Below are 18,246 nucleotides of genomic sequence, written 5' to 3' on the forward strand. Positions count from 1 at the left end.
CCAATATAAGACTGGGGATCAGCATTTCATCCTCTGTGGTCACATTACACCCCTTAGGATTATCAATTTCAGATAACTAGTCTTTGCACAGCGCAAATTTTGAGTTCTAATGAAGGTATGCTGCAGATATTTCTGGTATTCTTTGTTTTTGCTTCAAACTTCTAGCATCTTCAGTGTTTTCCTTCTCTAAATAATTGTTTTCTTTTGTTTGTTTTCTTTTGTCTTCTCCTCTCTATATCTCCTTTTCTCAGGTCGGGTGGAACATTTTCAACCTGCAACTATTTGGCTGTTCTAAGATATGCGCTGTCCTGCTGGGTATTGTCAGATTCCAGTATTTCCTGTTTTGCTGAATATGTGCAAATATAGAATTTCAGAATTAAAATGGGCAAATACGATGTGGCATCGATGAAAAATGTTGTTTTGCTTTTTATTCCAGTGACATTTTAAAAGGCAATTGTTACCCAATGCTTGAATGATGAGAGATTGAATCCCAATAGCGAATGATGTGGTTTCCTCGGGCACTGCTCTATAATAGATGAGAAAACAGATGATGTAAAGGGTACATAATTTGTCTCCTATCATAACTACTCATTGATTATTAATAATGGAATAGCATTGTATGTTAAGGGCCATGCAATGCAAGTTCCGAACACCAGCTACAAGAATATCTTTGGATTTTGGCATTTTAAAATTAACTAGACCGTTGGGGGGGGGGGGGTCACACATACTCTAACCACCCCCACACTCACGGGGGGGGGAGCGGGGGGGTGGAGGGGGTGTGAGAGGGAGGGGAGGGGGAGAGGGGAGGGAGGAGTAGGGGAGGGGGAGGGGAGAGGGGGAGGGGAGAGGGGGAGGGGGGGAGAGGGAGAGGAGAGAGGGGAGGGGAGAGGGGAGGGGAGAGGAGGAAAGGGGAGAGGGGGGAGAGAGAGTGGAGGAGAGAGCAGGGGAAAGAGCAGGGGGAGAGAGCAGGGTGAGAGGGGGGGAGGGGAGAGAGAGAGGAGGGAGGAGAGAGGAGGGGAGAGGGGGTAGAGAGGGGGTGGTAGAGGGGGGGAGGGAGAGTAGGGAGAGAAGAGTGGGGAGAGAGGAGGTGCGGAGGAGGGTGGGCCACGAGCAAAGGCATTGTGACGTCATCAGCTGGCCAGCGGTTAGATTTGGAAAAAAAAGTCCATTTGATAAACAATTTTAGTAAAAAACTCAGGAAATAATTAACCAAATTTACAGAGGAGTGGAGTTTTGAAATCATAAGGTAAATCTCTACTGCAATATGAAATTTCATCGTTTCAGTGTCGAGGAGATGTGAATCAAAGGCGAAATCACACACACACACACACACACACACACACACACACACACACACACACACACACACACACACACACACACACACACACACACACACACACACACACACACACACACAAACTAATCCCCACACACACACTAACCCTTCTCCTTGATATTATATTAATATTATTCATTTGCTCCTTTCCCCCATCTACCGCCCTATCCACTCACACATAGCCCCCAACTGCGCAGCTAGAGAGGGAGGGGGAAGGGGTAGAGAGGGAGAGGGAGGGGTGTAGAAAGTGAGACATAGGGGGGCGAGCAGCTTCACAGGGGAGGGCTGGGCCCCGAACACAATATTCCACCACTCTCCCATAGGTCCCAATACTCACCACTCCCTAGAGAGGGAGGGGGTTAGAGAGGGAGAGGTGGTAGAGAGGGAAGGAGGGGTAGAGAGGGAAGGGGGAGGGGGGTAGAGAGGGTGGCAGATAGAGAGGACAGAGAGAGAGGGCAGTGACAGAGAGGGTAGAGGCAGAGAAAGGGAGGGCAGGGGGAGGGAGGGCAGAGAGGATAGAGACAGAGAGGGCAGAGAGAGGGTAGAGACAGAGAGGGGCAGAGAGAGAGGGTAGAGAGAGATAGAGGCAGAGAGAGGGGCAGAGAGAGAGAGGCAGAAAGAGAGAGAGGCAGAGAGAGAGGCACAGAGAGAGAGGCAGAGAGGTGAGGCAGAGAGAGAGAGAGAGAGAGAGGCAGAGAGAGAGGCACAGAGAGAGGCACAGATAGAGAGAGGCAGAGAGAGAGAAGCAGAGGCAGAGAGAGATGCAGATGCAGAGAGGAAGGAGAGAGGCAGAGAGGAATGATTGCACTTTATAACGCGCCGCCGACCCATTCTGACCTACGCCGCCGAAAATGTGAGTAGCATGTGTGAAAATGGGAAGGCCGTGGCCACGTGTTTGGGAGAAGAAACAAATTAAGGAGATTAAAAGAAAGCCAACACAACCCTGGCTCACAGACATTTAGAATGTTGAGAACAAAGGGAAGAGTTTTAGTATAATAGAGATATATATGATGTGTGAAGGAGGGGGAAAGTTTTGCATCTAATCCTCAGAACCTTATGAATTTAATGGCAAGTCTTGATATACGTTTTATTGTGTAGCTTTCCTGTTGCAGCCAACCATACTGACAGTCTGGGTAATCAATCATAAAGGCAGTCAAGGAGAAATTTAGAGTATTACTTGGCAGCATGCAGTTCATAATGGTGTAGCGGGGGGAGATATGTGGTTAGTCATACACAGCGATCTCTGTTTCTCTGTTGGGTGAAAAGTTTATTGGGGTAGGTATATACAGTAGTCTGCTTTTTTGTTCTTTAAGTCATGCTGGAAAAGTAATTATTTAATATATCTGTTCCTTCATTCCTCCCTTCAGAATACTCAGCATTTACAAAAGGTATTAGAGTTAAGAGTTTATAAATGGAGGCACGCACCCTCCTTAAAATATTTTAATGACTGATCTACTTCCTGAGAGCATGCTGGTTGACCATTCCCCAGCTCAATTCCACTAGACATGTTAACAGTTGAATTGCAAGTGGGTAGAAGATGTTTTTATTATTTTAATATTCAACTACAGGGAGGGGCCTGTAATGGGATTTAAAAAAATGTTGATGCCACTGTTATCCTTGAGTCCCCTGATATGTGTATGTTAGTAGTACAGGTAGGTTTAAGGAAAAGTGAATCAGAAGAAAATTTGAATTGCATTCATGTCAAAAGTACCAAAAGGAAAAAAAAATCCTATTAGGCAGCTGTTCTTTGGATGGACAATTTTGCCAAACTCATGTTTTAGTGGGTTTGGCTCTGGTTGCCATTTTTAAACCAATCTGTTCTGAGTGAGAGAGTGGATTGTTTAAACGAATTGCACTGCTGCTACTTAGATATATTTATAGTCTGAAGAAGGGTCTTGACCTGAAACGTCACCCATTCCTTCTCTCCAGAGATGCTGCCTGTCCCGTTGAGTTACTTCAGCTTTTTGTGTTTATCTTAGACTTATATTTATGATGATTAGTAGCTTCCACAAGCTTATTTATTTTTTCAGAATTTTAGCACTATTGAAAACAAAATACTGATAGTAGGAGCCATTTATGTTTAGGCTAGATACTGTTGGCATATTATATTATTTTGTCTAGATATATCTTGCAGTATTATTTTGGATAGTTGGGGCAGTCATTAGATGCACAGAGTGACGTATATATATATATGGGCATAGGGAACAGGAAGTGACAGACACAGGGAGGGAGAGCATACAGTTCTCACCAGACCAGGGAGAACAGCCTGGAGAATAAGGAAAACCTGGTACATTCATTTCTTTGTTTGTACAACTATTTCAATAAACAACCACTGGAAATAACGACTGGAAGATCTGTTCAATTTGGTCTGCGTAAGATCACTCCTACTTACCTATGTAGTAATGGCAATGCAAAAAAGGACACTGGAAAAGTTGGAAATTTGCCATTACACTGAGAACATTGAGATCACATAGCTTATCATTTAACAAATGTCTCTGACTGTTCCTAATCAGCTGCTCTTCAAGATCCTTTCAAAAATAGCTCACAGAAAGGCAGCAAGTACAGTAATCCCATCAAGTTTCACATGCCATATAATGACTATCAACCAGAAATAATGGAGAAAATGCAGAAGAAATAATTATTTTATTGTGGTACCTGAGAACCAATATAAATGATGGTGTGTGACACAGACAGCCGACCATCAGAATTAATCCAAGGAGTGAAATTAATGAAATTAAATAATGGTTGCATGAAAAACGACATGGCCCTGGTTCTGCAAAGTCACTGCATGCACAATCGGTGTAATTCTGTTTAAAAAGGAAAAATATATTTGAACGTCAATTACAATGACACAATAATCGACCTGTACATATAATAATCTGTATACACTCTCATTCACTGATTTCACAGAGACCTTTTGATGTCTCTTTACAAAATTGTTCAAAGTTCTTTCAATGACACTTACTATTTCCTTCTCTTTCCTTTCCCTCCTAGAAGATCCTAAAGTATAAAGTTACTAGACTGTACAAGCCGTCCACGGGGTATGAATGTGTTCCATTTATACAGATGTCCATTAGTTGATTTTGTCCGCATGTTAAAAAATATACAAAATCGGTTGATATTGAAACCATATCACCACAGTATTTTAATGAATGATAATTTGGATCAAGTATTTTTTGGAGAAATAGTTATTGGGACTATGTTGGTTGTCAGTTTAGAGAGGAATGAGTAGGATTTGGGAATTGGGAAAAATCATTGGTTCCTGAAGTGTGGGAATATTGATGGGAAGCAGATAGGAATATTTTATAATACATATATTGGAATTATTGAAGAAAAGCTAAACAATACGTTTTATTCATTTGATATTTTTTATAAAGTAATGAGAGAATAGAAAAAATACCAACCTCCCTTCTCTCCCTCTACCCCCATGCTCCCCCACTCCTCACCTCCCCCCTATCCCACCCTCCAACAATGAAAATTGTGTGTGTTTTTTAAATGAAACTTCCCCCCTATCCCACACCCCCCCCCCCCCATCCCACACCCCCCCCCCCAATGAAAAGCACATTTAAAAAAAATGAAACCTCCCTCCTATTCCCCCCCCATTGAAAACGTTTTTTTTTAATGTAAATGAAATTCGGGATCCCATTGTGACATCATCGTGAGTTGGAACGCTGCTGTGCTTTTTAGATCCCATTGTGGGGTAGAACACTGCTGAGGGGACGCACAAATATAGAAATATAGGTACGCACAAATATAGAAATATAGAAACAAGATGTGAGTTTTAGTAATATACTAGACTAAGTGGGACCCGTTGAGTCCCAACCACACGAGGCCTGGTCCCCCAACGCAACCCATTCCGCAACGCAATATTCCACCACTCACCCGTTCCCCAACGCAATACTCCACCACACGGGGGTGTGGGGGCAGGGAGTTTTGGGGTAGGGGGTGTGAGGGCGGGGTTGTGGGGGCGGAGGGGTTTGCACCACCTTACTCACCATTCTCCTGTGATGTCAATTAAACAAATTTCATTCACATTGATGGTATATTTTACGTTATTGACATTTTAAACACTAGAAAAACTTTATTTTTCACTTGCGCTGCTGTTAGCAGTGTTTCACTCCACAATGACATCACAATGGGATCTCATTTACATAAACTGCCCTTCAGCAGTGTTCCACCCCACAATAACATCACAATGGGATCTCAAAACTTTGTTCTAAAAAACACAGCAGCATTCCACATCACAATGACGTCAAGGGGGGTAGGGAGGGGAGAGGGGTTATGGAGGGAGGAAGGGAGTGACTGAGGGTAGGGGAAAGGAGAGGGAGGGAGAGGTAAGGGAGGGAGTGGGGGAGGAGAGGGCAAAGAAGAGGAAGGGTGAAGAGGAGGAGGAAGTGCTGGGGATGAGGGGGAATGGAGGAGGATAGGGAAGAGGGATGGTGAGGCACACTTTGGGAGGCTTGCCATGACTCGCATCACAACGGGGATCTCTGGCATCACAACGGCAACCTGTCAGTCACGCCTGCGCAGTTGGGGGCTATTTGTGTGTGGTGGAATATTGCATTGGGAGACCAGCCTTCCCGTGTGACAGGGACCCAACTTGTTTATTTATAAATTTGTCATATGTTTTCAAGTTACCTGAATTTTATTACCAGTGATGTTGAAGAAATACATTTTACAACCAGCATGGCATGGGGACACATATTCAACTCCGTCTGTGCCGCACACTGGATTGAAGGTTGTGGCCAGACATCGGCAGTTCATGTTGCAAGGGGAAACAAGACTTGAGGTTGTGTTTCTGAAACACAAATATGATTTTCATAGAATTAAATATAAATTATATAATGGAAACCTTTCTTGGCCCAACCAATTTATATTTTTATATTCCATGAGTGCTCATCTAATTTTTTTTTGTAAACTTTGATGTCGGCTTTGTTTCACAACTTCGCAATTCAGATAATAAAAAAATATTTTTGCTGGTCACAATTTCGGATGAGATTATCTACATATAAAATTATTAAGGGATTGGAAACACTAGATGCAGGAAACATGTTCCCGATGTTGGGGAGTCCAGAACCAGGGGCCACAGTTTAAGAATTAGGGGAAGGCCATTTAGAACTGCGATGAGGAAAAAATGTTCACACAGAGAATTGTGAATTTTTGGAATTCTCTGCCTCGGAAGGCATTGGAGGCCGATTCAGTGGATGCAGTTCTTAGGGCTAGCGGAATCAAGGGGTGTGGGGAGAAGGTGGGAACGGGGTACTGATTGTGGATGATCAGCCATGATCCCATTGAATGACGGTGCTTGCTCAAAGGGCCAAATGGCCTACTCGTGCACCTATTGTCTATGTATCTATGTAATTTAAGAACATTTTTCAGTAGAACAGTGAAACCATAAGAGAAACCGCATTTACTTTGAAATCCAAGTTCACCTTTAACTGATTAACAATTATCATTAATATCTAGTTTGGGGATCCCCAAAGACTTCGGAAAGGGACACAAAGTGCTGGAGTAATTCAGTGGGTCGGGCGGCATCTCTGGAGAACAAGGATAGGTGATGTTTCGGGTCAGGAGGCTTTTGGTCCAGATGTTTCTGTCCTTTTGTGTAAACCAGCATTTGCAGTTGCTTGTTTCTTCGATTTGTCTGCTACACTGTGAAAGGTATGGTTCTGACGAAGAGTCCCGACCCGAAACGTCACCTATCCATGTTCTCCAGAGATGCTGCCTGATCCTCTGAGTTACTCCAGCACCTTGTGTCCTTTTGTGTAAACCAGTATCTGCAGTTCCTTTTTTTCTACGACTTGGGAAAAGAAATGGGAATGCAATTGGGAAAATTAACATTTGACAAATATTAAGGTCCTTATCATCCTGCTTGTTGCACGGGCGTTCTCCATCTGTTTTTTGATGACAGATGCCTGCAGGGGGCGCAACTGTCGTGCCTTTACCACTTAAAATCATGGGAGGCAGTTTTCAGCTTTGAAGAGCTCTCCATAGTAGCCTTAGTATAGCAGCCATCGTGCCATGAAGGTGAGATCAAATGCAGGGATGGATGCACATGTCTTTAGTGTGTATGGTCACACCTTGGGGTGCAGATTGAGTCCTATGTTGTCAATATCTCCAAGGCACTGCAAGGCACACGCTCACCACTCTGCATAATTGCATGTAATTATGTCGTACATAGCTTCAATGAATACTGTGAGACCCTGTAATGATGTGAGAAATATTCAGAGCATTTAAAACTCAGTGAAGCAGATGTAACCAGCTGTACACCGGTGTCCCAATGGGGACCTTTCAATTAATCTCTTTAAACTGAAGAGTTTCCTCCTTGTTTTACTGGGAGATTAAAATAATGACTTTTCATTTCAATTTCTGTCACTAAGGCAATGATAAATATTGTGCACATTGATGACCTCATAACTTGATGAAATACATTTGAAAACACATCAATCATGCTAAAGTGAATCACACCAGGAGTGTGCCGTTCAAATTGGAATGTGTGGGATTTAAATAGTCACATTTCTGTGAAGGCATGCATAAATTGGCTTTCATGCCTCATTTGTGCACTAAACAAAACAGATGCAAATGGGTATTGTTTCTCCAAGTATGCTGATTTCATTCTAGAATTGTATGAGACAAAAACAACCTCCATGGAAAACCAAAGCTAATAACCATTTTACTCTTGTTCTAAAATGTCATGATTGATTGATTGAAATAAAGACTGCACAAACTCAAAAATGTAATAAGAAACATTGAATAAAAGCAGAATATGGGTGCCAACTGATATTCAATTTGAAATGTCTTAATTATATGGAATATTCATGAGAGTGATGAGAACATTGCATGAAATGATATGCTTGCTCTGTGAATAATACCATATAGGCTGCACGAATACCGTATGATACCTATTGGAAGGAATATGCATGCTATGTGTTAGTCAATAGACAATAGGTGCAGGAGTAGGCCATTCGGACCTTCAAGCCAGCACCGCCATTCAATGTGACCATGACTGATCATCCATAATCAGTGCCCCGTTCCTGCCTTCTCCCCATATCCCCTGACTCCGCTATCTTTAAGAGCCCTATCTAACTATCTCTTGAAAGTATCCAGAGAACCGGCCTCCACCGCTTTCTGAGGCAGAGAATTCCACTGATTCGAGCTCGTGTAATGTCCGTAGCGGGTACGTAGGAGCTCGTGGATGTCACGTTGCGGCTCGTACGAGTAACGGTAGGTACTCGGGAAATCCAGTAAACTCGTGACGTTTTTTCAACGCTGTGAAAAATGTCCACGAGCAAAAAAATACTTGTGATGAAAAAAATGATTACTTTTTACTTGTACGAGCCCCTACGTACCCTCTACATACATTACACGAGCTCGAATCAGGGGAGAACTCGGGAGAACTCTTGAATTACCTCGTACAGTGGGACAGGCCCTTATTGGCTCCTTAACCTCAAGTTCCCTTATCAAATCCGGTTCATTACACAACACTAAATCCAGAATTGCCTCTCTCTGGTAGGCTCCAGTACAAGCTGCTCTAAGAATCCATCACAGAGGCAGTCCACAAACTCCCTTTCTTGGGGTCCAGTACCAACCTGATTTCCCAGTCTACCTGCAAGTTGAAATCTCCCATAACAACTGTAGCATTACGTTTACGGCATGCCAATTTTAACTCTTGATTCAACTTGCACCCTATGTCCAGGCTGCTGTGCATTGGTGGCATCATGATTCATTTGTGATGTACATTGGAAGCTGTTTATATGATGTAGGTGCATCCATGCTCTGTTGAATAGCATGAAAGATGGCTTGAAAATTATGAAATCTGTACCATGAACTATGCAGACTCAAAGGATTTTGTTTAACATTTGCCCAGAAATTGGATTAAAACATTTTTTTTGGTGCAGTTAAACATTTTTACATTTGTTGTTATTGCCAAATCTTCAAAAATCAAATTAGGAATGGTATTGGGGGAATGACAGGCACAATGATGCACAGCAACTTGACCTGCGTACTAACCAGTGGGATAAGACACAAATGAATGCAGCTTTTAAAATACGCTGCAATTAATTTGACCTCAAAGGCACATTCTCCATTGCTGCAACACATGGGGGAGAGAGAAGTTGCAGGAGAGCTCTCATTTACTTTTTACACCCGTAGAGTGGAATCCATTTCAGAAAAAAAAATATCACAGAGGTCAGAGTTCTTTAACTGTTGCCAAGTCAGGAAACAGTTGTAGCCAGATTTGCAGATAAGTACATCAAGGATTATTACAATCAGTGTGGGTCGTCGGTGCCGGCTCAAAGGGCCGAATGGCCTCTTCCTGCACCTATTTTCTAAAGCAACGTATGAGAGAACATTATTTGTCATCTGGGTCTCCCCATCAGATTACAGGTGTATTATATTGATGACAATGGTTGTAGTGTGAATAGGGCCATTTGGTTTGCACCATAAACTATCATTTAAGGAGAAGCATCTATTAGAGAGCACATAAAATCCAGGGTCTGTCCTGTGGCTCCTGTCATTCTGCTTTCATCCTCCACCCCTCTACAATCAATCTGAAGAAGGTTCCTGTGCTGAAACGTCACCTATCCCATGTTCTCCAAAGATGCTGCCTGAGATGTTGAGTTACTCCAACACTTGAGTATTTTTTTGTAAACTAGCATTTACCGTTCATTATTTCCACATTCTGACAAACTTGAAACTATAAATATCACCTAAGTTGGGCATATTGTTACCTGCTGCTGTGGGACTCCCATGTCACCCTCATCTTTTGTGATGTCTCAATTACTGTAGTCTTGCCAGTCTTGTCCCCATTGAGGCACCATTAGAATAAGTATCTCAAGAGCTAAGTCCTTGAGAAACTACTACTTGCAGTTATCTCTGAGGCTGCCCGGTCAGATCTACAATGCCCATTTAGATAGTGTGGAAAGTAACAAAGTAATGTGAAGTGCTCCTAGAATAAGTGGGGTTGTTCCACAATTATTATGTTGAGCTTTGAGCTTCAATTTATGTTGGTGTGAGTAGAAACTGGAGGACAGGAATGATAACATAACTACATTAATCAGAATTGAACTGATATCAGTTCATCAGATACTGAGTGACTGTCAGAAATAGCATTGAGGATTGTGATAGCAAGTGCATGGCGCACTTTCATGAATGCTGCAATTTAACCTAGAAATCATTGGAAATGTGATTTGTGTTGGAATCAAAATTGAACCCTGATAGCACTGTTTTCTAACATAACCTTCTATGCTCGATACCCTGACCGATGAGCCTTCTTATGTACCAAAAGCCTTCTTGACCACCCTATATAGGCTGTGACTCCACTTTCAGGGAACTATCTACATGTAGTCTTAGATCCATCTGCTCTACAACAATCCACAGCACCCTACCAGTCACTGTGAAGGATCTGTCCGGGTTGGACTTCCCAAAATGCAACGCTTCACACTTATTTGTATTAAACTCCATTCGCCATTCCTCAACCCATTTACCCAGCTGATCAAGATCCTGCTGCAATTTTTGATAATCATCTTCACTATTTCTATGATGGGGTCAAGGAAAGAACGTTCATGTCGCGGTCCTGTTTCCACCAATCTTTCCACCACTACGCACAAGAAGCACAAAAAGCGCAAGACGCCATTGTATGCAGATCCGGCTGAACAATTTCTAATATTGTGATGTAGACACGATAAGAAGCTTATCTATGATACCACCTACTTTATTGTCACCTGCAAACTAACTAATCATGCCTTGTACATTCTCATCCAAATTGTTGATATAAACCACAAACAGGACTGAGCCCAGAACTGATCCCTGAGGTACACCACTCACCACAGGACTTACAGTCCGAGAAACAACCTTCTACCATAACTGTCTGCTTCCTTCCATGAATCCTTGGGACCTAGGACTAGGGGACTTGGGAGTGCTGGTGCAGGATTCCCAAAAAGTTAATCTGCATGTCGAATCAGTAGTAAAGAAGGCAAACGCATTTATTTCAGGAGGGCTAGTACACAAAAACAGGGATGTAATGCTGAGGCTCTATAAAGTGATGGTCAACGGCATTTGGAGTATTGTGAGCAATTTTGGGCACGATATCTGAGGAAGGATGTGCTGGTCCTGGAGAGGGTCCAGAGGAGGTTTACAAGAATGATCCCAGGAATGAGTGGGCTAACTTATGATGAGCGTATGACAGCACTGGGCCTGTACTCGCTGGAGTTCAGAAGAATGAAGGGGAACCTCATTGAAACCTACCCAATCGTGAAAGGCTTGGATAGAGTGGATGTGGAGAGGATGTTTCCACTGGCAGGAGAGTCCAGGACTAGAAGTCATAGCCTCAGAATTAAAGGACGTTCCTTTAGGAAGGAGATGAGAAGGAATTTATTTAGTCAGAGGGTGGTGAATCTGTGTAATTATTTGCCACAGAAGGCTGTGGAGACCACGTTAATTGATATTTTTAAAGCAGCGATAGATAGATTCTTGATTAGTACGTGTGTCAGGGGTTATGGGGAGAAGGCAGGAGAATGGGTTTATGGGGAGAGATAGATCAGCCACGATTGAATGGCGGAGTAGACTTGATGGGCCAAATGGCCTAATTCTGCTCCTATCACTTATGACCTTGCAACCTAAGCCAATTCTGTATCCTGTTTGCTAGCGCTCCCTGGATGCTATGCAATCTAACTTCCAGAGCAGCCTACCATGAGGAACCTTAAGGCGCTGTCCCACTGCGATGACCTAATCTGGGAGTTTAGAAGAGTTTGCCCTCGACTCCAACTCGCAGATTGGTTGACACGTGGTCCTAGGAGGTCCTGTGAGGTCACTGGAACTCTCCTTCATGCTCGAGGGAAGTTCCCGCATACTTGCGGCCTCAGTTTGGTTGAGGAAAAATTTCTGCGAGTAAAAATTGGTCGGCATGGCTCTTTTGAACACGTAGTACAGTGGAGTGGGGTCGCTATGTAGTTACAGGCAGTCGAGGGCAGCCGTAGGCAATCTCCTTCACTGACTGGGAATTTTAATTAGCTCATTGGAGTTTTCAGGACCAAGGAAAACCGACGGGTAATGTAAAATGCCTGCTAAACTTTATTAAACGTTGTCTGACTTCTTAAAAGTCTCCACTCCTTCTCCCCCCCTTCTCTCCCTCTCTCTCCCCTTCCCTCCCCCTCTCTCCCCCTCTCTCCCCCTCTCTCCCCCCCCTCCATGCTCTGTAAAGGACTTACCGTACACTGTGCAGCCGTCTTTTACCTTTCTGTTCATTACGGGTGTGAATTTCAGACAGCGCTCCCCCGTTTTCCCTGACCCCCGCCTTTGCGATGTGTGTGTGTGTGTGTGTGTGTGTGTGTGTGTGTGTGTGTGTGTGTGTGTGTGTGTGTGTGTGTGTGTGTGTGTGTGTGTGTGTGTGTGTGTGTGTGCGGTCGGTCGATCCAGCTCGTGGTTTCATCGCTGACGGTCGATCCAGCTCGAGGTTTATCAGGTGAGTGCCCTCGAGTTTGATGGTCGAAGACAGTCGCTGAAAGGTCGCCTCGGTGGGACAGCCCCTTTACTAAAGGCCTTGCTGAAATCCACATAGACAAAGTCTAAGACTTCGACCTCATCAACTTTTTTGAAAACCTCTTCAAAATAAAAAGTTAAATATCGTTTTGCAAATTAGGCAAGTTCTAAAATGCATCAGTGGTGCGACATTGATGATTTACAACATATTCTCTAGCCATTACGATACACGGATTACCTGCTGATGCCGTTGTCATTGATACCTGCAATTCTTCGTGTCGAGCACCCCAGAAACAATGTTGGGATAGCCACAATGATTGAAATGAAGATACCAACACAGCAGAAAGAAGCAGTTTTTTTTTGTGTGAACTTATATTTCTTCATCACAACACTACCAAGGATAATTCCAGTTGCGGTAATAGGTAAAATAAAGGACCCTGAAAAACACAAGATGAATATTAATACACAGATGAATATTATTTCACATCAAAGATTTGTATTTGTAGGTTGGGTTTCTCATTAATATCTCTAAATTAATTATTGTAATTAGATTAGCCATTGACACGATCAGATATGTATTGGAATTGGTTTATTATATGTTCTAACAAAATAATATTTTATTATCCATTGTTGGCTGTAAGATTCTTAGTTTCACATTAGCGTCTACAACACAGTCAGAGAATTGCTTAGAGTCTCCAAATGTTAATATAGTTATCTTAATTTTTGATCAAACCGCATTACTGCTTATCATTGGATAAAAGAATGATACAATGCAAAAGGATCCCATATGTCTGTTCTGGATATATGGTGAATCGTTTTCAAGTTTGAAGAGGATTCTGGCCCAAAATATTACCCGAGCTGCTGCCTGGCCCGCTGAATTTCTCCTGCAGCTTGTACTTTTGTTGGTGAATCTATCAGTTGCATTTCCCTACAACCCAGAGAATCATCTTCCTCCATGATGAGTGGGAAGGAAGTATGGGGACTTGCGGCCCTGGTGGGTGGCAATGGAGCATGAGGACTCAGGCCCCATTGTGTAGAAGGACAGCTTCTGGACATATTATAGGCATATTGTGGTGATTCAGATGCTGAACATCGGAATCCTAATTAGTCAGGATAACAGATTATCAAAGCGATACTGCTTTAAAGTAATATTTCAAAAATTACTATGGAAGCTATTCCCATCATTTTTCAAACAGTATTTTCAGATTCTGTTGCAAGATACAGTAAACCCTCGCAATTATGGACCTCTATGTAATGGATTTTGGTCATAGTGGACCGAGGTGCCTGTTTGTGGTGGTGGTGGTTAGTGAACAGCTCGCAGCGCAGCATTGGGCAGTGGAGAGGTGGTGGTGGGGAGAGGGCAAACAGGAACACACTCTTGCATTGGCACAGGTTTCCTGCGGCCACTGGTTTCCAGCGGCTGTGAGATCTTGGGGTGTTGGCTGCAGACCTGCATGAACCACTGCTCCTGCATCGCCTTGGCAACGCATGCCTCTGTTTCCTGGTAATGGCGCAAGGGTCCTATTACACCGACCCTGCTTCTTTCAGGTTACCCAATGAGCTGGCGCAACGAGGTATGCTTCCAGTTGCTGGAGCAGAATGAGCAAGCAGCATGAAGGTGGCTTGAGAACTGGGCCCATCCCTGGCGCAACATGTGTGGGGCCAGAGGCTCTGTGGCTCCCAGCTTTTAAATTACCGCTGGTGTAACTCCCCCCTGCAACGATGGTGCATTTCTTCTCACCTGGCCTTGGATTAAACTGGTTATAGAAGACAATCGGCAATAATGGACACCACCATTTTTTTTTGTTCCTGCAACCTCATTCTCACACCAGTTACTTTGCATTTGTGCCCTCATGTGACTATCAAGATTTCATGATTCTGAACATGTTACAATAAAGGACTATGACTTGTTACTCCCGTGTATGGGTCTCATTACACAACATGGTGTCAGAAAGCTTTGACCTCTTATTCACCTAGTTTGGTTCCAGTTTGTTTTAGTTTGTTTTCTGTTTGTTATTTCGCTACGGCTGCTATGAGTCGTAGGCCTGACCCACTTATGTTTGATGGCGACCTCGCTGAGCGTTGGCGCATCTTCACCGAGGACTTCACCGTGTACATCATATTATAACCATATAACCATATAACAATTACAGCACGGAAACAGGCCATCTCGGCCCTACAAGTCCGTGCCGAACAACTTTTTTCCCTTAATCCCACCTGCCTGCACTCATACCATAACCCTCCATTCCCTTCTCATCCATATGCCTATCCAATTTATTTTTAAACCATCCAGCTCAGGTTAATCCCGTGGGTGTTCAGGCCAACCCTGCGGAATCTATAGATGATCCCGTCTGCCTACTGAACAAGTTCAGACAACTGTGTGAGTTACGCACCAATCTCGTAATGGAGCGCCACAGATTTTGTGCACGCAGTCAGAGGTAAGGTGAGCCAGTCGAAGCCTATATCAGTTCTTTAAAGCACATCGCTAGCCGAAGTAAGTTCGAAAACTTGTGTGATAGTCTCATTTGTGATAGACTGGTCTATGGTATTCTCAATGACAAGGTGCGACCTGCACGTGTACGGTACAGTTCTGCATTTCCCTATGACAAAGCGAGCAGACCACTTCCACCACTAGCCAAGGGACAAGTAGTCTGTCTGCAAACAGAAAAGGGTCACGACCGTCTCGGTGTAATATCTGGAACTGCTCCCGAACTGCATTCATATCTGGTCAATGTTGACGGCGGCACCTACCGATATAATATAAAGTATATCCTGCCTGTGAGTGAACCAGCACCACCTCTGTATCATCCCAACCACACAAGCATACTTCCATCCCCATCCAATGGCCCTGGCCCGATCATACCACCGTTGCCAGCCACTCCTGATCCGATGGCCTCACCTACGACCACGCCACCTCGACCCCTGCCAAGGTCTCCAGTTTCGCTGCTGGCGATGCTGCTTCATTCTCCTGCTCCTGTTCTACCACTGATCTCATCTCCGGTGAAGGGAGGAAATACACTACTGTACCGTACATGTGCAGGTCACACCTGCAAGCCCAAACCCCAAAGTACCAGGATTACGTTTGAACTGCCTTTGGTGCTATTCTCTTCAGCGTACTTATACTTACCACATGTAATCAGTGCCACATATATTTGCATTTGATTATTATATCCATTTTATTATGAGTTAATTCCTTAAGAGGAAGGATGTAGATTAACCATATTAGCCTACCTTTACTATATCTATCACCACACATATTATGCATGCTGCACATTCCATATGAAGTCCAGTCCAGATCTTCATCCTTACCCCGGACTATTGATAACAGTACTTCACCATCTCACGGTCAGACTTGATGCTGACTTTGGAGACGATGGCATGTAATGTTTGCTCCGCTTATGCTACAATAAAGGACTATATTGTTACTCCTGTGTATGGGCCTCATTACACAACAGTAACCTCCTTTACATTTGACTTTGTTTTTCTATTTACCCATCAATGATTTTCTTTATATTAGTAAAATGCATACAACACACAATGTAACAGGTGTCTCCTCCTCAGCCCTTACCCATCAGAATGTTTGCAAATGGAGTGGCAATTGAGAATTGTATTTCCATATATTTGGTTATGAATGTTGATTGCCCAGCTAGCACGGCGTGAAGGTTACATCTCGCAAGGACCGTAAAAAGAAAAACAGGATTCTTGAGCATTCCAAACAAAGTGACAGGGAAATCTAGAAACAATCATACACAATCAAATGAGGAGGAAAATTGTTCAATACCATCTTACCCTAAATTTAATAGGAGTTTCAACCTGTGACAAGAATGGTGACCCTATCTTTAATTTCAGGTAAGTATTCCCTGCCTTCCCATTGGTCATGATATTGTATGTACTAATTACTGAAAGGAATGATTAATAAAAGAATTGTGAATACAAGAAAATTAAAAATAAAACACATGATATGATACAACCCAGCTTTCAGTCTGAGGTGCAAACTGATACCAACAAATAATAATTAAGTATCTTAGTCAAGAAACAACAACAGTTCAAACAATTAAGGGGTAGAGAGTTTGTGTTTCTGTACACCTAGGCTGCAAAAATGTCAGACGTATTTAACATTCTTATAGTAGAATGCGAATTCTATATAGTAGAATGAGAATCTACTAGCCGCTGAGAATGCTCTCCCGTTCCGACATCGGCGTTCCATCATCCCGGCGAGAGGATCTGAACGTAGCGGCGACAGCGGGGGGGGGGGGGGTGGGGGCTCGGGAGGCCCCGACCATGGGTGAACAATTGCGGAGGACGACTGAACTTTAGTGCCTTCCCTCACAGTGGGAAACTTTGATTCCGCTGTATGGGGATGTTTATGTTAAAGACTATAATGTTCTGTGTTCTTTTTTTTATTCGTATGGCTGTAAGGTGACCACAAATTTCACTGTACCAATTGGTGCATGTGACAATAAATGTCTCTTGTCTGGTCTCTTGTCTTGTATGAGAACTCGAGATCCATATGGCCTTTGCTGGTGCATTTCATAATGCGAACCTTATATAAGCTCCACATTTGCAGCGAATAAGGAGGAGCCATGGTTGACATCAGTTTATTGCCAAATTCAAATTGATTGTGTTTTTTTTGTATCGACTATAATTCTTCTGGAATCCTGCCCTCTGGTCGGCTGTCGGCATGGTGCAAGGGAGATAGTCTTGTTAATATGCTAATATGCTACTTGCTTCAGTCAGATCTCCAAAGTGTGTCATTAATGAGGATTACACCCCCTCTGCTGGTGAAAGTTACTACTGTCAAGTTTATCAGACAATTATGCCTTGCCAGTCAATGGTTCAGTAATGCAGCAGGCAACTCTCAATGTTTTGAAGGAATGACAAAGTTCACAGTAGTTAGTTACCGCCTAAGTATTCCTCACCTGAATGATAGAAAACGAGACCTCATATGTCTTCTTTTCTATTAGCAAAATAAATTCTGAACATCATAAGCACATTGGAATAGAAGGATTAAAAATGGGAGTAAACCACATGGCCTCTCCAGCCAGCCCTGCCATTCAACATAGAAACATAGAAAATAGGTGTAGGAGTAGGCCATTCGGCCCTTCGAGCCTGCACCGCCATTCAACATGATCATGGCTGATCATCCATCTCAGTATCCTGTACCTGCCTTCTCTCCATACCCCCTGATCCCTTTAGCCACAAGGGCCACATCTAACTCCCTCTTAAATATAGCCAATGACTGGCCTCAACTACCTTCTGTGGCAGAGAATTCCAGAGATTCACCACTCTCTGATTGTTTAGCCTTTGCTTCCCCATTTTCCAGCTTCCAGTTTCAGGATCGAATCTGGGTCTCTGTTGCTGTGAGGCAGCAGGTGCACCAGCTGTGGCACTATGCAGCCCATCTAATTTATTATTATACATGGTGAATA

The 18,246-nt window shown here is 43.3% G+C and overlaps 1 protein-coding gene across 1 annotated transcript in view; it reads right to left on the reverse strand.

The window, feature by feature from the left end:
• Positions 1-18,246, reverse strand: part of LOC116979300 (solute carrier organic anion transporter family member 2A1-like) — a 39,524-nt gene that overhangs the window by 5,993 nt on the left and 15,285 nt on the right. Inside the window, exons 5-9 of the mRNA XM_033030909.1 lie at positions 16,386-16,550; positions 13,056-13,254; positions 5,978-6,137; positions 3,995-4,146; positions 462-526 (exon numbers count right to left, since the gene is read on the reverse strand). Coding sequence (XP_032886800.1) covers positions 462-526; positions 3,995-4,146; positions 5,978-6,137; positions 13,056-13,254; positions 16,386-16,550 — 741 coding nt within the window. The remainder of the gene's footprint in view (positions 1-461; positions 527-3,994; positions 4,147-5,977; positions 6,138-13,055; positions 13,255-16,385; positions 16,551-18,246) is intronic.

Source organism: Amblyraja radiata, chromosome 12, assembly GCF_010909765.2.
Source record: "Amblyraja radiata isolate CabotCenter1 chromosome 12, sAmbRad1.1.pri, whole genome shotgun sequence".
NCBI lineage: Eukaryota > Metazoa > Chordata > Chondrichthyes > Rajiformes > Rajidae > Amblyraja > Amblyraja radiata.